The following is a 22,423-nucleotide window of genomic DNA, read 5'->3' as shown; positions in this document are numbered from 1 at the left end:
AGCGGGTGCAGAATATGCCCCATCAATAACTAATAAAGCGACCCAATAAACATGACTCGGTAATATCTCTCAAACGGTTCAAATTTAAGTGTGTAATACATGGATTTCGGGATTTCAATGTCCCGGAACAAATATGTCCGTAAATCATACGAATGGTTCCTCAGGTGAGTTAAAGTAGCCACATAATTTTTGAGAAACAAAAAGGACATTTGACTGTACCGGTATGCGATAAGCTAGTCTCGGACGAAAATCGGGTTGCAATTCATTATTTCAAAATCAATAATAATAAAAATAAAAAAAAAATAAAAATTCTTTTGTTATTTGGGGCCTCAAATCAACACATAGAACCGGGCCTTAAATTTATTAGACGAGCCAGCCCAATTTAATCCGATACTATTAACATATACTTTTGTGTAAATGCACAAGAACGGCTGGGTTGGGTTGAAAGAAATCCGAAAGAAAGATTTTTGTTAGGTGGCTAGCTCCTCCGAAGGGTTGGATGGCCTTGAATATCGATGGCGCTTCGAGAGGTAACCCAGGACCGCGAGGGATGGAGGGATCATACGGGACTCTTCGGGTCAGATCATAGAGGCTTTTGCGGAGAGGCTGGGTGAAGCAACGTAATGCAGGCTACGATTATAGCCTTTAAGAGGGGGTTGATGATAGCTTTGGAGCGTCAAATACCTCGTCTCATTATTCAATCTGACTCGGAGGTAATTGTTGATTTCATGGAATCCGAGCTTAATGCTCCGACGGCACATATTCATATGATTAAAATATGCCAACCATTTATTCGTCATTCCTCATGCAGGGTGGAGATGCATCATACGTATCGGGAAGCTAATGCTTGTGCGGACTGGCTGGTGAATTATGAGGTGACTCAAATGCAGCAGTTGATTTGATTTGATTTATCGAATGTGCCGAACCAGTTGTTCAAATTATCTCAACAAGATGTTGGAGGGATTGCGTGGCCTCGTCTTGTCACGGCTCATGTTGTTTAGTTTTTATGTTTTTGTAGTTTCGTAGTATCATACTTTGGTTTGTTCTCTTTATGTTTGGGCTTATTACCCGCTTCTCATCACACACACACAAAAAAAAATGATCATATCACATTGATAAAATCCGAGATTTATTATTAAACCGAGCAGTAGTTATCTCTCATACACTGAATGTGAATGAAACTTCGTTTGTGATTATGAAATAAACTTATCTCATCTGTCCGTTATAATTCATACCTATATTTTTCTTAATTATAATTTTTGTCCCGGTAAGGCGGTAACTCGACAAACGCTTGTCGAAAAGAAGAAACAAACAAATGCGCCCTTAATTAGACGATTCAAGAATACAACATTATAACCCACAAAATAGTTCACACAGTTATTTGATTTTACATTCCAAGTTGTAAAAAGCAATGACTAGGTCCAGTTTCTCTTAGGCATACCGGGTGATTCTCCGCTTGAACTGGAGCCATGTCCATATTCATTTGTCGCTCCATATTCACTGCTTGTGTAATCAGTGCTATTCATCACTTGTCGCCTAAACTTTTTCATGTCATTGTTGTATGACACTGTGTCATAGTCGGAGCTATTCCCGCTTGAGCTAAATAAGGCACTATTTCCCGGCTTTGTTCCCTCGTTCAAATCGTCTAATGACACGTCTCCTTCCAATGCTCGTACAATCTGTTATTAATTGGTGTTAGATATGACAAATTATTGTCAAGATTACACATTTGTGATTATATAACGAAACAGTTCTTCCTAACTTAATTTCAGTTCAGTTTGGCTCTACAGCTCATCTCTTATTTCAGCTTCATTCAATTCAGTAGTGAGTAAACAGATTAAACATTTGTGATTATATAATGACTTTGTAACCTAGGATGTGACTGCATACATATGTCGTCACCATGCCGTAGTGAGTAAACTTTGAGACACGATCAATGGCTAATTGATAAAGCGGTTGACAATGACGAACCTGACTCATTTTTGGCCGCCTTTTAGCGGAGTGTCGTATGGATGAACCAGCACAAGCAATCAAGCGTAGCATTTCTTGGTGATTGTATTCACCTTCTAAGCGTGGATCCACAAGTGCATCTAATACTCCGTCATCCATTGCCTTTGAAATCAGAGGTCTTGCCTACATTACATACATACATTTTATAATTTTAATTGGTACTATCGATCAGTTATCAGTTCTGATATTTCCAATAGATTTTTTAGTTTCGGATTTATTTTGTCAGGTCTAATGAATGAGAAAGTTATGTACTAACCCAATCAACTAGACTATCTTCCTCATCATTAGAAGGATCGATGGGGCGACGTCCAGTGACCAATTCCAAGAGCATCACACCAAAGGAGAAAACATCCGATTTCTCGGTTAATTTCCCACTTGATGCATATTCCGGTGCAAGGTACCTAAATCAATGACACGGTACAAAAATCGTTATACTTCAATATGAAATTTATAAGAAGAATATAACATACAGATCAGATTTGTTTAATATCGTACCCAAATGTTCCCATCACGCGTGTTGACACATGAGTGTTAGTATCCGAAGATAACTTGGCTAATCCGAAATCAGCCACCTTACGATTTACAAAACAAGTAAAATTAATCAACAGTAAAACATCTACTTTAAAAATTGACAACAACTTATTAAAATGGTACGAACCTTGGCCTCAAAACTCAAGTCGATTAAGATATTTGCGGTTTTAATGTCTCTATGAATAATGCGCGGGTGACCTGAACATAGTGTTTAATAAAGTTAGTACTCGGTATAATTATCAATTATGTATGTAATATTCCTTCCATTCCAGCCATTTGTTTAGCTATCAGTAATGACTGGAACAGAGCGAGTAATTAGGAAGGAAAAAAACACAAGCAAGTTAGTATGGCAATTACAATCTTCGTGTAGGTATGCCAATCCTTTAGCCGATCCTAGAGCAATTCTCATCCTTGTCGGAAAATCCATTACTGGTCGACCCTTTCCTATAAAAATCAAAGGCAATTAATAATATTGAGATTCAGCAATGTCTCAGTCAGCTGTTTACTATTTAATATTCTTTGTGAGAGTATTTAATCAAAACTAAACAAATGATTCAAACAGGATAATAGTATATTATCGTTTGATCAATTTATGTATGTACTAACCATGGAGGTGGTACTCAAGGGTGTTATTGGTAACAAACTCATAAACGAGCATTCTTTGACCTCCGGCGATACAATACCCAACAAGGGACACAAGATGACGATGGTGAACTCGACTAATAATCTCCACTTCAGCTTGAAACTCCCTTTCACCTTGTCCACTTCCTGATTTAAGGCTTTTAACAGCAATGTCTTTACCATTTGGCAACACTCCTTTATGCACGTACCCAAACCCGCCTTGACCCAACAAATTCGATTGTGCAAACCCGCATGTGGCCGCTGATAGCTCATCGTAGGTGAAACTACTTTTGTTGAACCCTAGGGCTACTGATGGGTGTGGTGGTGGCAATGCTGGTCCTGTGGGTCCTGATGAGTATCCCATACTCATTTCTGCTGATATCATGTTAGGTGGCGGTGGTGGTGGCATTGGTGGACCCCATTGAGCTGAGGACATCCCTGTTGCAGCAGAGTAGTTCATGTCTTGGCTTGGACCCATATTCCATGGCGGGGGTTGACCGTTGTATTGTTGTTGTTGCTGCTGCTGTTGTTGTTGTTGACTACCTTTATAACATTTTAATATAACGAAATATTATTAAACCTTTTGAATCGCGCATTTTAATTATTAAAGTTATAGCTAATGGTATACAAATGACTGGAATGAAGGCACTACATTAAAAGTTGTATACTCTGAAATAAATATTTTTTTATCTTGTAGGATGTTAATTAATTAGTTTTCTTATGTTCATTTATAACAAATTAAAGAACATTAACTTGTAATTTTGTACGTACCTTTTTGAGAAGAATCCCTATAATATTGCATGGTTTCAGGTCGCTTGTGTTTTCTTTTTCTGGAGCAAACAATTACTATAATAATTAGAAGTAACAATAATACTCCAATTCCCACCACAAGTCCAGCTATGAGAGGGGCATTAATATTGTTTGTGGATGATGGGGATGAAGAATCATCGCTTAGTGATGGAGGAGGTGTAAATGTTGATCGAGACCCTCCTTTTGAACCTGGATGTGGCGGCGATGATGGAGAATTTGGTGACTTGTTTTTGGATTGTGGAGGTGATGGCGAATTATTGTTGTTGTTGTTGTTGTTGTTATTGTTGTCGTTGTTGTTATTGTTATTGTCTCCCTTATTATTATTGTTGCCGCCATTGCCATTGTCGTTGTTGTTGCCATTGTCGTTGTTGTTGCTGTTGCCATTGTCGTTGTTGTTATTGTTATTGTTATCACCCCCATTGTTTCCATTATTATTATTATTATCACTGTTATCTGAATTTTGAGACGGAGGTGGGGGTGATGGTTGATCTGACGGGGGAGGTGGCGGAGGAGATGATGAATTTGAATCGGAACTTGAATCAGAATTTGAGTCAGAGGAAGAACCCGAAGGGGAGGGAGATTCACTATTATTATCAGACGAACCCATATGTATCAAATCTTTTCAATGAACTTTAACGTGGGTGATAATATAGACTCTTCACAATGTTGCCTCTTCTCCAACTGGAAGCCCCTAACATCATGCAACAAACGTTTAGATTAACCAAGGACAAAAAGATAACAACGTACATGCATGTAAATATAAATGTAAGGGCAATTATGTATTAGGACGAAACTAGTTTTAAAGTTTCAAATTCAACCTAAGGCCAAACTATCAATTTTACCTATATTAATAATTATAGTTATTTTTCTGGGAAAAAAAGTTGCGTATATTTGTTTTTCCCAAAAAGCTTGTCTGGACCCTGACTCGGTCATCATGTGCTTTGCTTCATCCCTGATTACCACTAACATTTTTCAAGTTTCAATAATTTTCAATAGTACTTAATGTTGATAATTGGCATGCATTTCCTTTTGTTATGTGCAAAATATCGTATGATTTGATCATAAATTTACAATGTATGAATCATGCATCTAAAAGGAGAAAGATAAAGGGTATAGATCAAGATCATAGAAAAATAATTAAGGGAAGAAGAAAAGAGACCTTTGTGGAGAAGGGCAAACAAAATGTGAAAAGCAACGAAAGTAGAAAAGAATGGTCATGCTAATAGAAACTCAATTAGGAAAAATTAATCAATATTTCCTTCTCCATCCATCTCCTAAATTATAGGAATCATTGGTTGTCCTCCTTTTCCTACCTTTTCATTTTAACTTCAATAATTGTCACTTTACTGGATTGCCAACAAATTTATAACAAATAAAGGATATTCTTGGTGATGAGTAAATTAATGTATTCGATTAGGTCCTGTTTTAAATGGGTTTTATCAGGTTTAATTATTTTATCACATAACTTCATAATTTTATTTTTAACTTAATTTTCAATCATTATTTAATTTAGTTACTTGTCATGTTATTAAATCAATTGTTGTATCGTATTATATAATACTCCCTCCTATTCTGAGTGTTGGTTCCCTTTCTTTTGGGCACCAAAATTATGGAAATGAATTTGGACCACACAAAACACCCTACCCCACACGGAATTGAATTTGGACCACACAAAACTTACCAAAAAAAGGAAAGAGGAACCAACACCCGACTAGCATGAAAATGGAAAGAGGAACCAACACTCAGACTAGGAGGGAATATATCGTTTTCATTTTGATCAATATTAAGCTTAATAATTGTCGGGTCATCATGTAATAGGTCAAATATCAGGTTGGGTTCATATCATATCGATTCGGATTCAGGTTTAGGTAACTAATCATCAGGTGTCAAATCAAACGATTAGGTTCAATTAGATTTTCGGTTTATTGCCTTTTCGGGTTTCGTACGGTCTGGGTCAATTTTGCAAGCTCCACATGTGGTCACACCCCCGAGAGTTTTAAACCTGGCAAAATAAATCCGAACCCGAAAATCGATCGAAAATATTTGAATAGATAACCGATCGAACAGTCAATATGAGTAACCTAAATAATACCCGAAACCCGACTCAATCCGTGTTGAACCGAAACTAAATTATTTAATAACCGAATGATACTTGAACTTGAATATATTTGAACCATAGAAACTGAACTGAATTGATTAACCTAAATCAAAAATATTTATTTCTCATAAATACACACATATTTTAGATATTTTTTCATTATTTTTTGTTTATTTAACAGTGTTTTGAATTACTCCCTCCTATTCCGAATAACTGTCTCATTTGTCATTTCCGTCTATTCACATAAATGTCCCATTTGCCATATTTGGACATGTTTTTTTGACTTTCCTACCCTTGGCTCTTTTTTTTATTTACCACCCAACCACTCGTAAACCATCATATTCAATATTTTTCATTATTTAACTCCTATATTCTTACCTCTATACAATACTTTTCATTATTTTAACTTCATTCTTTAATTTTCGTGTCATTGTCCAAATGGGACAATTATTTGAAATAAGAGGGAGTATTACATTCACATTGAAAGGTATAAGAGGGATATTTAAGCTAATCCCCTCAACTTAAGAGATGTATAAATCAAATGACTCGACCCGAACCGTACCCAACTCGAAATAATATAAAGCGATTAAAGTGGCTAACCTAATCGAATTAAAATTGAAAATAAGCTAGATAAATCAGATTTTAATCGGACCAATTTAATCCGATCGAACCGCCCCGAATAACCCATTTGGCACGAGACTCCGACTGGATAACTCCGTAAAAAGAAGGGTCCACAACTCCACATCCCCAAATAATTAAAAAACCACTTTCGTCTAACACATCATGCACACCCTGTCAGCTGTCACTCGTGTTCGCTCTCGTATGTACACATTCACATTTCACACAACATTCATTCATTAACTTATTAATTATTTTCTGTGTGTGTTTAGATCCAGCATCTTCCGAGGATGCCTTCTCGACGGAGAACTCTCTTGAAGGTCATCATTCTTGGCGACAGCGGGTTCGTTTCTTTTCTCTTTTTTTAATCATTGTATTTACTCCTTCCATCTCAATCATTTATTTACGTACCTCAATTTGAAGGTAAACAAATAATTGGGACGGACCGAGTACTTCACTGTTTATATCCTTCGATCTCTCCTATACCTCAATTTTCCATTTTTTTTTTCTTTGTTTTTGTATATTAATACGAAATTCATTTGGATTTGTGTTATTTTAATAATATATAATGTTAATTTAAGCAGCTGTATTAATTTTGCAATGAGGTTTAAGAGTACAATTGCATTTACAAGACATTTGATTTTATTTTCCACAATTTCTAAACTTAAAATGGGTCAAATAGGATAGATGGGACCCGCAGAAAGCTTGTGCCATCTGTTCTATCAAAGTGGGATGCTAGTTGACCCGTTTTAAACTTAAGACGGATATGTTGTCTCATAGAAACGACCGTTGGTTTATATCGGCGAAAGGTGTGAACTTCAGCTAATTAATAATCTAGCCATGTGTCCGTGGTTTTCGTTTTAGGCCGTCATTAGAACTGAGTACAACTAATTTGCCGTGGTTTAGGCGAAAGGCGTACAACTATTTTATTTGAGTTTTTGGGTCATAGAAATTAGGTGGGTAGTGAGAATTATTGTTTGCCGTGATTAGAGTTGAGTTGTCATAGAAATTACTGGTTTAATAAGTCATTTACAATGCTTGAGTGAAGTTTTAGGGAAGCAAGGAGGGATTGGTATAGCGAGATAGCGAGATTGCTGCAAATTATCCCTTCATCTTGTGGTATAAGAAGCCATATCTGTTTTAATGTTCAAATAACTTGTGTCGTAGATAGACGCCAGACTGTATGAATCAGCAGCAAAATAAAGCATATTTATGCACTCTGTACTCTGTAGTTTGTTCATTTGGAGAACCAAATGACTGGATCAAGAAGTTTAGATCGAATCCGTCTCCTTCCTCTTAGCTGTGTGTAGTTCTGTAAAATATTGTCGATATAATATTTTTATAAATCCATCATTTGTCATGACCGATTGACCGGTGTTTTTTATTTGGATTGCAGGGTGGGGAAGACCTCTTTGATGAACCAGTATCCTTTGTCTCGTATTAATGCAGTCAATGTAGTGGAGTCGAAGAGTATTTATTTTGATTTTTGTATGTAGGCAAGTGCTTTGTGGGGGTAAGGGGATTCTGTCCTGGTTACGAAGTTGAACGGATTGGTCCTAACCACCAAGTAACCAAGCTAAACCGTGTTTCTCAGAAGATTAGGCTTTCTGATGTAAAAGAAAAGATTTCTGTTATACGGAGTAGTCCACAGTATGCCATCGGATATCTTGTAGTTTGTATACTCTTGCTGTTTGAAGCTGTTTACCTTAATCTAAAGTGACTAGATATGTAAACAAGAAGTTTAGCAATCAATACAAGGCTACTATTGGGGCTGATTTTTTGACAAAGGAAGTGCAGTTTGATGATCGGCTTTTTACTTTACAGGTAAGTGTGACGACTGTAGTTGTACTATCTGAAAGACGGTTACCGATAATTCCAATTTGGTTGTCATGCACCATGGATTCATTAGAAATTTCAATACCTGAATGTTCGCCATTCAGATTACTGATTTTTATCGCAACTCTGTAAGCATACTGTTTTTTTTTTTTTCTCAACAGCGTTATTGTTATGATTGCTGTCACTTTAGACTTTTAGAGTAAGGTAAAAGAGTTGCTTCCTATGTTGATTTTTGAGTCAGAGATCTTCATTAGGCTTTGGCGTACCTTCGGAAAAGGATTAATTTTTTTCTTACGATTATTACCGAGTTCAGATGAATGCAACTCTAAATAGTAGCTGGATTTTCTTTCCATTTTTTCTTGGCACTGAAGCTGATAATGCGATACCGTTATCCATGACACTGCAATTCTTAATGATACTGATGTTTGCGTCAAACCATTAATGATACGTTTTTGTTCTCCTTGTAATATCGTCTTTGCTTGATATTTTTACTTGTCAGATCTGGGATACAGCTGGGCAGGAAAGGTTTCAAAGTCTAGGTGTTGCTTTCTATCGTGGCGCAGATTGCTGTGTTCTTGTATATGACGTTAATTCTATGAAGTCATTCGACAATCTAAATAACTGGAGGGAAGAATTTCTTATACAGGTGAGTTTTCTTTCGTCCACTGCCTTCTAAATAATTTTCTTTTGTTATTTTCCAACAAATGGAATATTAAAGGCAGAAAGCTTATCACTAATGATAATGGACTCATCGGTTTCATTTTTTTATTGGCTGCATTTGACCAAGGGTTATGTTTACAAAATTATGCAAAATACCTGATTTGCCGTTGACGTCAAGTTTAAGTTTGTTTGATCAAGAAAGAATATTATAGGCAGAAAGCTTTAGTATTAGCAAGGATATAATAAGAATTTGAATTATTATTTTTACCAAAAATTATTATGAAATTGATTAATAAAAATGAAATGGAGAGAATACAACCCTTGCATGTTCCACGAATGTTTCTTGTTTGAGCACTCTTATTTAGTGATATTTATCAAAAGTGTGACTCTTACAGTCCAAAATACATGCTATACTGAGATGAATTGTGTGCCTGTATATTTGGGTTGACCGGGATTAGGCTTCTCTTCCAAAGGCTGACTATGCTTAACCATCGTAGAATTGTCTACTAGCAAAGATTGTAGCTTTAGATAGCTACTTCCAAATTACATTGGCTGCTACCAACTCTAGGAGCAACTGTGACGGAAAGGCCTTAGTGTACTTATTTTCTCAATTTACCCTACATCTCTTCGGTTTCTAATTAGCTTATTTGGTACTTCTGGTTGTCTTCCTTGCAGGCTAGCCCTTCCGACCCAGAGAACTTTCCGTTTGTTGTTATAGGAAATAAGCTCGATGTTGATGGAGGAAACAGTAGAGCGGTGAGTGCTGATCTATTAACTTAGTCTTAGCTGCTTGTAATTAAACAAAGTACAATAAATTTAGTAGTCGACTTCTGTCTGATCAACATAAACTACAGGTTCCTGAAAAAAAGGCACGAGCTTGGTGCGCTACGAAGGGGAATATTCCTTACTTTGAGACATCGGCAAAGGAAGGCACAAACGTTGAAGAAGCTTTCCAATGCATAGCAAAAGATGCCCTAAAGAGTGGTGAAGAAGAGGAAATGTAAGTTGAATATCCATTGCTTCAGAAATTGCAGCCTCTAGTTGTCAATTATTTCATCTCGGTGTTGGAGGCTGCTTTTATTTGTTGTTTGCTTCGTTTTCCATTGCATCCTGGTTTATAATTCTCCCTTCATCCCATATATTTTGTCCCCATATCCTGTTTGGTCCATCTCGAGATAACCAGCCCTTTTGTAGCGAGTAAATTAAACTGAACTTTTAAAATTACCCCTTGTTAAGCAGCATAGTGGTAAAAGGTAAGGGTATATGGTGCCTCTACATTTGCTTCCATCTCGTCAATGGAATAATATTTCATCACAAAATCTTAAATATCCTTCTAGTTAAATGAGAATAATACGAATGACATGGAGTATTTGTTATTCATGCATGCGACATGGTAATATAGCTTATGTTACTCCGACACTTCACTTAGCCGCCGTTTCGCGTGTCCGACACCTTCCTATCCAACACCGACACGACACTTCAACACCTCATTTTAGACCAAAAAAATTGAAAAAAATAGCACAAAATTGCCGTATCAGACACTCATGTGTCAGACACCACTCCCGTATCGGAAAGTCGGGGTAACAGAGAATATAGCCCTTCTCATCAAAGCGTAGTAGAAACTAAGATGCTGGTCTTGTTGTCTTCTTTATTGCTTGGTTTTTAATATTTGTTGTATCAATAATGTTTCTTGATTTTCATGACTTTGACTAATTACTTAATATTCCAATGTCTGCTACATCCATCCTTCCGACTGAAGATACTTGCCAGACACAATTGACGTAGTGAATGCAAACCAAGCAAGGTCTGGCGGTTGCGACTGCTAGGTTCCATCTTTTATTTATATCCTCCTCGCCTTTGTATGATCCGACAATAAGAAATTTGATGTAAGTGCTTAGATGCGGTGTTTATCAGATGTTTTTGCCATCTCTCTCCGGCGGCTCTCCCCCCTCTTGTCATAGCTAGTGTTGTATTTTGATTTTGATTGTTTGGTTGAAAATTTAAAGACCATTTGTACAAACTTCAGACGCTGTTCTGTATTTTCGCTTCTACTATTAATATGTGCAGTTCAGACTTTGTACAATCGTCAATCGTGTACTCCCTTTGTCTCGGTGAATAATTTATACTTCGTATTTGTGTTTTATTTTGTGAGAGGGAAATAAAGCAAATGTAAACTATTGACTGAGATAAAATGAGAGTGATTTTTATTGAGCTAACAGAAAGAGTTTGATTTCGCAACGTTTATGCTAAAATGGATCCTGATTGTCTTAATCAAGAAGTCCATGCCTATTCTTGATTGAACTTCATCCCCCTTGACTTTAATTGGGCAAATCGCGTTTAATTTAAACCGTAACCAGAGACCACCTTTCCAATAATAATTACGGAGTATAATTATAATTAGTTTACGGATTTAAGGTAAAATCAACAAACTAAAAATATACTCCTATTAGATAAATCTGTAAATGAAATCGTCATTTAACATGAAATCGTGCATACATAATTATAATTATAATTACTATACTTCCGCTGGCTACTACGAGTAATACAATTAACTGTTATATCTTGACGGCCAATTATCAGATATTCAAGATTCTTCTAATCTCAATTTTATGGCAGCAGTACCAGAAGCTCTTGGATGGGCTAGCAGAATTTTGTTAGCTGCGTCTATTACTTGTCTTGAACATAATTTATCGTAGCGTAGCACAAGCAATTCCAGTTGGTCAGCGTAGGACATGACATATCTTACAAACTCCATCTCCAAACGATCAGCTCGAAACATACTCACCTCCAAAGCCCTTAATCTAATTATGAATATGCTTTCAATCTTGTCATCGTCCCAAAACAAGATCGGTTCATCATTCTCCCTTATGTTCTCTTGTGCAAGAGGTCCACCAAAATCCTACATATTACACAAAAAATTAATTTGGTACAACGATTCTGCAATAAGTTTTATCACTGCAGCATTCACGACAGCGACATACCTGGAGACGATGATAGTTGACGATATGTAGCTCTTTCAGATGAAGGCAAACTTGAAAGATACGGCACAACAACTCGTCATCAATTTGGTAGCTTAGACCCATAACTACTGATAAGTAGTGTAGATTTTCCAGTCCTTTGTGTCTAAATCTTTTGGTAGTCTACATTAACACGAAAGTATTTAAGAATTAATAAAGACTTGACATTTAAGATTACACACTGAAAAAAAAACGGACAATGTTGGTGACAGAAGCTTTACCGTAAGTCCGAGAGGGTAACGCAAAAACCTTGATCCTAGGTTGTCAAGAAGTCGAAAAGAAGTAAGTACGGGAGTGTTGATATAAGTATCACCCACACTTAATCGAAATTCAAGTACAAGACTGCGAAGCTTAACTGCATCAATATATAGGCTAAGAATACGGCTCTCTTGGCGCAGCTCTAAATACTCGAGCTTATCAGAACACAATGTCAAGTCCTTCGCCATAGATCTTCGTGACTCATCTGCCCAATGTGTAAGACTCAAATTTGTAAGTTGAGGACAATTAGCAATGATCTCAGCAATAGTAGTCCTGCTAGAAAAGATCTTCACATCTTGTAATTTAAGAGTTGTGAGATTTACACATCCTTCAAATGCCGATCCATCCCTTAAAACATAGTGACTGAGTTTTAATACTTGCAAGGTTTGACTCCCAAATAATTTTGATGGAGGAGACAACTGCATGTCAAAAACAGGTGTGCAAAATTTCAAGTACTCCTTATCCTGTCCAAAGTAGCACAATTTTTTAAATTAGACAATTTCTTACGTGATCACAGGGAGGATAACTACTTTCAAAACGGGCATATCCGTCATAAACCAAGAAACGGATCAAGTAGATACATAGGAACATAATGAATAAGGAATGACATGGTGCTAGATAAGTAGTACTCACACAGAAAGTTTTGAGAGTGAGGTCTTGGACATGGTGCGACTCTCTGAGACGAGTAATCCACTGGAGCACCCGTCCTTGATTAATATCGCTTATGCCGTGGCGTATCTGGCAACATTGTAACTTTGTTTTGTGGGAATCCAAGATATTGGATATAATTGTATTACTATTTGGCATATTATCGATATTAATGCCATCAGGATATTTAACAATAAGGTTTGGATTAAACTTCCACCGATTTCTCCAACTTCTTGCTAAAATACTCGTTCTCACCGCTTCCTTCAAGGGTAAAAAGGTTAATATATAACATAATATGTCATCGTTAATAATATTAATTTTTGGAACAATTTTTTCAGTTGCAGCTCGTCGTTTGATCTCGTGTCGATCCATTGAACGGAATATCTACGGAGTATCATACAAACACAAACAATAAGTTGAGGCCAAGAGTGAACTATACTCAATTACAACTACTATCTCCGTTCCAATTATTTGTTTACCTTAGATTAAAATATGCCTCACAAAAATTACAAAAGGGAAACAAATGATTGGGACGGAAGGAGTATTGTCAAATCGGAATCCCAATTACTCAATTACAATTTATAACTACTCCCTCAATTAGTCAATTCCAATCATTTGTTTACCTTAGATTAAAATACGTCTCACAAAGAATATAAAAGGGAAACAAATGATTGGGACGGGAGAAGTATTGTCAAAGCGGAATCCCAATTACTCAATTACAATTTATAACTACTCCCTCAATTAGTCAATTCCAATCATTTGTTTACCTTCGATTAAAATACGTCTCACAAAGAATATAGAAGGGAAACAAATGATTGGGACGGGGGAAGTATTGTCAAAGCGGAATCCCAATTATTCAATTACACAAATACACTAAACATTCCTATCAACATACATCTTCATTCTATCAAATTTTAAATGACGATAAAATAAACCATTGAAATTACCCAATCTAATTGAATAAGTAGAAATTCAAACCCTAACTAAGATTAAGGAATTCGGCAATTAATTGTCGCACAATTGAAATTCAAACCCTAATTAAGTACTCCTCTCTTCTAGTTTGTGAGGGAGAAATAAAGGTGTAAACATATCAATGGAATGGATGGAGTACTGGAATCAACATTCCAGTATAATTAAATGTCGATCAAATACCAAAAATCAACCTAACACATGTTTTTCAGATCATTTAAACTAATTGAATACATAGAAAATTGAAATCTAAGGTGATAATTGATGATTGAAAATTGAATGCGGAGAGATTTAAAGAAAAAATACCTTAGAATTTCGACTCAAACCTGTGAGATTTCGAAGCTAATATGTGCGCAACTGAACTCTTAAAACTTTTTAACAATGAAGGCATATTTGAGACGCCATTCTATAAAAACGCCTCTTATAATTTGAGGCGCGCCTTTTTCGAACAGTAAAGTCTTTTAGGGACATGCCAAATCACGCACACTATTTTACTAAATCTCGCACATTTTCTTTATTTATTCTGAGTGTACCCCTCTCATTTCTACCCCTATCAAAAGAAAAAAAAAATTACGAAAAACCTCCAAAAATAAACATCATGTCACCTAAACTATCAAATCTGGAAAAATGCTCCTTCGATTGATCCATCAGCAATAAAATCAATCAAATGAGTTTGATATTTGCAGCCTTGCAATTCGCATCATGTTCAGTAGTAAAAAAATCTGTCGTTTCAATTGAATCCACCTAAATCCTATTGATTATAAAATAAATTACATCTATTCAAACCCTAATTGTTAAAGAAACCTTTTTTTTTTTAAAAAAAAAACATTAATTAAATCACCTTAAAGACGATATTAATAAAATTGTTGATAAAACGGAAAAATTACATGTTTGATGTGCAAATTACAATCATAATTGTCAAGTTGTTAATGAATTATTTAGGTTTGTGAGGGAGAGAAGGGAGAGAATTTTTTTAGGTCTTTTTATGACGAAGGGTAATTATGGAATATTAGGGCGAATTGCGTGGGATTTAGTAAAAGGATGTGCGGGATTTAGCAATTGCGTATTTATAATGCAGAAGTTGATGATGTACTGCCACCTGATTATACTGGAGAAGAAGTTGATGTACTGTCACAACCCTCTTGATCAATGTTGTCAGGATCGGGATTCTACTTTGAATCGATAGGGAGGGTAAAAACATATAATTACAAATTAAAACACTTATTTATTAATATTTATTCATAAAATATTGGTAATTAATGATTCTAGTATCATTGTATGAACAACTTACACGAAAATTGGGTTTTACGGTGTCATTATATAAAAATATAAATTGATTTTTTTATTATGGAATCGGATCGTAGATCGTAAAATCGTAGGATCGTATTATGATCCCATCTCTAGAAATTTTCAAATTAATAGCATCGTAAGATTCTACAACTAAGATAGAATCGTAGGATCCAGGATCGGTCAACCATTTTTGGATCGTAAAATCGTAGAATCGTTGGATCGAATCGCGATTCTGAGAACAATGCTCTGGATGCTTTGGTACGGCAGCTCCAGGGACATCTAAAAGAAGACAATTAGCAAACCGTTAAGCTTATAACGACATCTTTCCATACTAATGACGATTAAAATCCCTACTCCGTTTATTTTAAACTTAAAATCGCCTTAAACAACACTAACACGATGATTTTAGATCGCCGTCGAAAAATATAAAATAACAAAAGAAATTGAATAAAGGAAAATTTCCAAATCCAAACTTAAAATCGCCTTAAATAACACTAACACGATGATTTTAGATCGCCGTCGAAAAATAAAAAAATAACAGAACAAATTGAATAAAGGAAAATTTCCAATTAAATCCAAGGTATGCATAATCTCATTTTAGGTACCAGAGGTTTAGCCTTGATTCCATTTTAGGTACCTAACATTTGTATAGTTTCAATTTAAGTACCTCAAATATCAATCTTATTTTCAATATGGGTACCTCATTAACATCACTCTTACTAAAAAGGGAAAAAAAAATTATCGTCAAAGCAATGGTAGAATTTACAAATCATTCGATTTAGAGACTATTTTTTTTTTTTTTAGCAAGCAGAAATAAAGGTTTCTAACATTCTCTCATAGCCCTTTTAGCCAGAGTATGAGCTCTTCTGTTAAGATTCCTGTGAATAAAACTAAAACATAAACAATGAAAGCTTGCTGAGATAGACGTGATCTCTCCCATGATGCCTTTAATGTGGTGATGCTTGCGTTCCTTTCCTGCCCGTTGTTGCAACATGCTAAGACAGTCTGAGGAAACCTCTAAGTGAAGGATACCCTGAGCCTTAGCCCATTCCATCACCTTTAGAACTCCAATAGCCTCCGCTTGAAGCGGTGACTCTGCTCGCCCCTTCATCTTTCCTTCAAAAAGCGGACCCCCTACCTCTCCAAAGACAGCCCAACCAAAAGCAGCAAGACCCTGACACTTCCCAGCTTGCATGCACCAAAATCCTCATTCTAGGACAAGGGTCAAAAGGGCCTATAAGGAAGACGGGGTGACCCTGTTTAATACATTTTATCTCATAGTCAAGATCTGTGATCCTTGCGAGTTATTTTGCCACTCAGCTTTATCCCCTTTCTTCTTCTTAGGTTCCTTCATGGCCAATGAAACCAAACTATCCAGCTGTTTAAAGAACACTTTTTTTATAAAACTTTCACCTCTAAAAATAGAATTGTTCGCAACGTCCAAATACTAGTCAAGGTAGCTAAAAAGTGTGTTAAGCTGCGAGAACTCTGCTTATGACCCTTAAGATAGGTAATCCAATTAATATTCCACTCACTTATTTCCAAGGATCTATTTTGATTCGTTCTGATGCCTAACACCGAACCAAACCAAATTCTTGACGATACTTCGCAGTCCCTGAATAAGTGTTCCAAGGATTCGACTTCCTTAGTTTCATGGCCTTGTAGTTTTTGAGCATATACACATTTTTTTTTATCATATTACCATTATAAATATAGTTTTTGCGCAATATTATATTTTTTTAGTGTAATGTTTTAGTAATGCCTACAGAGAATTAAGGGAGTGTTTATTATTGTCAATAAGAGGTACTACATATGTATAGTCTATGAACTGCTATAGTAATGCCTACAAAGAATTAAGGGAGTGTTTATTATTGTCAATTTAAACTTGTATAAGACACCCATGATCGTGTTAATTTTTGTTTACACACATAAAAAGAAGGGTTATTTAACGTGAATACTCCAAACTATTGAACTTTAATTTAACTCACAATAAAACATATTGTCGCTTCCCTCTTCTCATATTACACTCTTTAACCAGTTACCTGTGTAACAAGTCAACTCCTCTCTTTTTACAAAGCTACCCATGTACCACCCTACTCAGCCTTATCGACACCACACCACTGACATAATCGCCGCCATCCCACCCCATCAACACATATGCCCAACTTACGGACCATCTAAGCCCTACTAAGCACCAAAATAACGACACCACCAATATACTCCCAAAACCTAAAATAATATTTACCCCCAAATTGATTTGGGGATCTAGGTTTTTGAACTATTGACGGAGGGGCACTACAATGACGATGACAATGATGCAATGAGGCAACGCCTGTCAGAATGCAAGAGACGGAGTCGTGCTGCATCGTCGATGGCAAGAAGGCGAGGCAGAAGAGGTCATGGCCTCTTTTCACAAAATTAAACAACTCAAACAAAGAAGAAGGGGAGGCAATTAGGTTTATGTACATCCCAACCCATTTGACAGTGTACCATGAAATCATTTAGGATAAATCACAAAATTAAGAAAACTTTTAGAATAAATCATAAAATCAAATAGTATCACAATCCAAAAGTTATGGTGAAAAAGCTATTTGTTTTCAGTCCAACAAGACTCGTGCGCATCTCAACAATGGCGGCAACGAAGCTATTCTCGTCTTTGTTAACAATGGTTGGCTTATCGGAGGGGCGGTTATGGTGTTGTTTGCATGAATGGTGGTGTTGGTTGAGTGAATGGTGGTTTAATGGGTAGAAGATGGTGGCGGTTGTGGTTGTCTGCGGTGGTGAATGGTTGTTGAAGTGGTTGACTTAGGCGTGAGGTTATTAGTTTATGACTGGAGATGATGGTATGATGGTGATTGGGACTTGGAGGGTGATTTAATGGTAGTAACCGGACAATTTAACTTTCTAACCGGATTTTACAGGTTAAAAACAGGACTAGTGTAGTACGGGAAGAGAGGCTCAATAGTATAGTTTATTGCGAGTTAATTTAAAGTTCAATAGTTTGGAGTATTCCCGTTAAATAATCCTAAAAAGAATTATACTCACATTAAATAATCCAGTATATTTCTTAAAACCTCTTGACAGGATCATGGATGCTAACTAGACTTGTCAAAAACTCAAAACCTATTAACCTGACCCAACTCAAAAACCGACCGACCGTAACCCGACCCATAAATAACCGAGTTTTTAAAACGAACCTGAAAGATACACGAACTCGTCTTGACCCGTAAATAACAGGTCAAAACCCGACCCGTTGGGTCAAGAGAATATACACAATGTCATTGACTCTAAAGTAATTCTGTCACCTGTATTAGTTCTAGACATTGAGAAATCATCCACAAGAAAAAAATACAAAGTTAAAAAAATACTCCGTAAACTAAATAATTCATGCAACCATTGTCAATTTGTCACAACAACGGACTTGATTAGTCCCAGTAATCAAGTAGAGTATGTTAAGTTTAGACCATTAGACTCACATAATTTAATGTCATATCAACATAATAAAAGCAAGCTTAAAAGGAAATGAAAGAGGGTTTGAGTTTACTGACCCGGAAAGAAGAGAGTATCCTCGAATTGTATAAAACGGAGGTCTTTGAACTCTGTAGTTTGACTTGCCGATTTAGCGACATTCGGGAGTTGTAGAGGGTGAGTCCACCACACTAATGGGATACTGACCATCTTGCATAACCAAATGTAGCAAAAACAGATGATGTTCATCTGAAAGAATAAGGAGTTTAGTAAAATCGGAGCTACATCCAACCAATGTATCGACCATTCCATAGTTTGTTGGAATTTCAAATGCATCCACAGCACGCACCCATCTATCATCCACGTAGGTTCTAAAGTAATAAGTTTCTTGTCCACGCTATTCTCCAAATGCCCGGAAAACATTCGCACCAACATAAATCCGAACACGGTAATCTTCATATAGGCTGAGAAGACCATCTTTATCTTTTGGCAGTGGCTGTTGTGCATGTTTGAGGTTTGGAGGGACCAAGTGGGGTTTGTCGATGGTCATGACCGACCTTGTACGGAAATTATAAGCCGATAATTTAAGAGGTTTAACAAACGGGTACGCCCACATCATCATATCTCCAGCAACACCAACGTACATTGGATGTGGATGTGTACCCATAAAGACAGCGTCTGTGTCAACAGTAACCCACTCGCGGGTGCTTAAAGAGAGAAGATGAATTATCATAGGAACTCCAACATTTGGCATCGTATAACCAGCAGTTCCAACACAAACAATTTGAATATCACCATCACGCGTATCACTCATCCCGGATATTAACGCACTAGCTAGTATCATAAACAAAAGTTGGAGAAAACCTAGTAAATTCGCTGCAATTACCTGTACTTGGATTCCATACGATATAACCACTCGAGTCAATTGTTAGACAGACAATACCTTGAGTAGAGCCATAAAATTGAACCTCGTGATCAGGGGCGGACCCAGGATTTTGGTACAAGGGGGACACAATTTTTTTTTTTTTAACAAATTGTCTTCCTTTTTACTTCGTATAAGGCACTTTATACATATTATAAATTATTTTCTGTAAAATATAAAATAGTAACTAGTTTTATTACACGTGAAATTCACGGGACTAACTATATTGTCGATAGTGTCATGTACACCCGCATTTGCGATCGCACTAGACCTTAAGGACAAAATAGACTCCTAAGGAAAAAAATATTAATCAATACACATATATTTATTGTTATGCATGTGACCACAATTTACTAAACTTTTGCCCACGATTATTAGTATTTTGCCACAGATATTGCTACATTTGTTAGTGTTTTTGCAATGATTATTGTTATTATTGTTTTCTATTTTTTTTTTATATTTCATCCGTGTCAGTCATTTTTCTATCTTTTATTATTATTTCATTTAAAACAGTTGATTTATGTAATAATTCAATCTGAAAGAAAATTTTCAAAATAGAAACTTCTATATTTTTATTCACGAACAATAATTCATAATAGATTGAATGGTTAACATTGTTTTGTGATAACTTATCGTGTACCTATGCAAATATAATTACCCTAAACAACAAATTAATGTAGCAATAGGGGTCGAACGCAAGAAACGGGAATTACGTTGTGAAATGCTATGGAAAGATTCTTATCAAGGTCGATTTCGTTTTTGGTTAGGTTTGTTTGTTTGATGACTAATAAAACCTATGGTGTAAATTATATAATTAAAAGGGAGTCTAAAGGGTTCGGGTCACACATGCAAAGGTAAACATATGATCATTATAAATTCGGTACTAATAACATTGTCAATTGTTTAGGCTTAGAGATACCCACCTTACGGCATTAGTATCAACCTTGGACCGGGTCCTAGAGAAACTCTCGTCCATGACTAGGTCGTCCTACTATACATGCTTAGTCTAATTCAATTCCGTGCCTATCGACTTTAGAACGAATGAACAAACTTAATCTACGATTACGGCCGATAACCAAAGATTAAACGTGACAATACAAACATGTGATAGAAACAATTGAACAATATTATTATTAACCTATTTAAACATGTTATATATTTGATTTTGCATGGCTCCCCTAGCCTTTAGACTAGAAAATTTAGCTACTCATGTTGGAATATAAATTGCAAACTATATTATAAGAAATGCTAGACGTGATTTTGTGATTTAAATAAATTAGGTGATATAACATGTGAAAGAAATAAAACTAGAGTAATATAAATAAAATACTTAATTATAAACTATGTATAAACTAAATAGAATTGTAAAATTATAAACTAGAAATAGAAATACCTTAAAAGAGATGAACTTGTATGGAAGAAACAAATAATAACCAAATGCTTGAAGTTTATTAAGAACCAAATGTTGATGACTACAAGATTAACTTATAATGAAATCTAAAATGAAAACTATTGAGAGAATTGTATTGCTTAAGGCTATATATGAAAATGAGACGTAAAAATTGGATACCCTAAGCTATGAAGTGACTCCCCTTTATATAGGGGAGCAAAGGTGAAACGTAAGAAACCTAGAAACATGCAGCCCCGATCGGGATCGTGTGATTTCCGGTTATTCTTCTTAAATTCTTGATTAATTACTTGAGGAATCCCAATGCTCGTGCTTTAATGCTCCTTAATCACCCAGTAATGCTCTAAATTCATAGCATCCTAAGCTTCTTGGTATCCAATGCTTGCACCTTAAATATGGACCTTCATTTTGGGCTTGACTTTGATTGTTGACTTCTCTTGTATTTTTATTTTGATCCAACATTTCCTTCATGCAAAGTCCATACAACATCCAATTCTTAGTCCATTTGCACTTCTTTCCACTTAGCTTGCAATTTCTAGCAACTTTGTAGTATTTTAGCTCCAAAAAACCTATTTCCTACAAAATATGTCAAAACATCCAAAACAACTAGAAATGCAAATATTAGCTATAAAACACTTAAGATAAGTGCTAAAGACATGAAAATCAAGCTAATATAGGGGGTTAAAATGTATAAAATATGCACTTATCATTTTGAAAGAATACGTGAGAACTGTAAACGCTGAGAAAAATAAATGATGATTTTGTCAGCCAAATTTTTATAATAATAAAATTCCAAAATTTAATTAGTAATTGTTTTGATATTTAGTGACTATTTAGTTTTACTTTTAGAATAAAAAGCCAAATTTGATGATTGTGTTATTACAAAATAGTTTATACGCGGTTTCTTTGATATAGATATTGAAAAATTTAACAATTATACTATTGGTGTTTAACTCAGTTTAAAATTTAATTATGAAATTTATCTTTTTTTTTTCTTTTTCTAAATAATATGTGATGACATGGTTTGCTTAAAACTCTCCAAAAAAGTGAATGGTGTGTTATTGTACTATAAGCTTGCCTTTTTATATTATTTATAGGCTATATATTATACTTTAATCGTTGTTTTGATTAATATACTAATAATATGTGGTTTTAAAAAAACAAAAAAATACCTTCAAATCATCAATGAGTTTAGTAATTCATGGCATCCATGTGAAAAAAATGGTTAAGGCTGCGTTTTAATTAGATTGTATATATTT

The 22,423-nt window shown here is 35.5% G+C and overlaps 3 protein-coding genes across 4 annotated transcripts; 1 reads left to right on the top strand and 2 right to left on the bottom strand.

Moving 5' to 3' along the window:
- Positions 1–1,300: 1,300 nt before the first annotated feature.
- Positions 1,301–5,135, bottom strand: LOC141646473 (proline-rich receptor-like protein kinase PERK15). Its single transcript, XM_074454351.1, has 9 exons — positions 4,815–5,135; positions 3,934–4,663; positions 3,148–3,705; positions 2,899–2,985; positions 2,669–2,739; positions 2,506–2,582; positions 2,267–2,411; positions 1,972–2,133; positions 1,301–1,679 (listed from the first exon to the last, which is right to left on the bottom strand). Exons 2-9 carry the CDS (start codon positions 4,577–4,579, stop codon positions 1,416–1,418), a joined length of 2,010 nt encoding a protein of 669 aa, XP_074310452.1. The 5' UTR covers positions 4,580–4,663; positions 4,815–5,135; the 3' UTR covers positions 1,301–1,415.
- A 1,718-nt stretch (positions 5,136–6,853) lies between these two features.
- LOC141648510 (ras-related protein Rab7) lies at positions 6,854–11,267 on the top strand. The gene is made up of 8 exons (XM_074457233.1): positions 6,854–6,890; positions 6,961–7,031; positions 8,085–8,111; positions 8,413–8,512; positions 9,024–9,170; positions 9,860–9,940; positions 10,039–10,184; positions 10,944–11,267. The coding sequence occupies exons 2-8, from the start codon at positions 6,979–6,981 to the stop codon at positions 11,008–11,010; spliced, it is 621 nt and encodes a 206-aa protein (XP_074313334.1). The 5' UTR covers positions 6,854–6,890; positions 6,961–6,978; the 3' UTR covers positions 11,011–11,267.
- Positions 11,268–11,638: 371 nt separating this feature from the next.
- Positions 11,639–14,472, bottom strand: LOC141648509 (F-box/FBD/LRR-repeat protein At5g56420-like). 2 transcript variants are annotated; one of them, XM_074457231.1, is made up of 5 exons: positions 14,383–14,472; positions 13,093–13,491; positions 12,423–12,923; positions 12,166–12,324; positions 11,639–12,083 (listed from the first exon to the last, which is right to left on the bottom strand). In XM_074457231.1, exons 2-5 carry the CDS (start codon positions 13,477–13,479, stop codon positions 11,769–11,771), a joined length of 1,362 nt encoding a protein of 453 aa, XP_074313332.1. In that variant the 5' UTR covers positions 13,480–13,491; positions 14,383–14,472; the 3' UTR covers positions 11,639–11,768. The 2 variants fall into 2 exon arrangements, with proteins under 2 accessions (XP_074313332.1, XP_074313333.1); XM_074457232.1 differs by having other exon boundaries at positions 13,093–13,836; positions 13,982–14,420.
- Between the last annotated feature and the right edge of the window lie 7,951 nt (positions 14,473–22,423).

The sequence above is a fragment of the Silene latifolia genome, chromosome 3, assembly GCF_048544455.1.
Source record: "Silene latifolia isolate original U9 population chromosome 3, ASM4854445v1, whole genome shotgun sequence".
NCBI classification, from domain to species: domain Eukaryota; kingdom Viridiplantae; phylum Streptophyta; class Magnoliopsida; order Caryophyllales; family Caryophyllaceae; genus Silene; species Silene latifolia.
The sequence above is the reverse complement of the archived record's forward strand: the minus strand, read 5'-3'. Positions and strand labels throughout refer to the sequence as shown.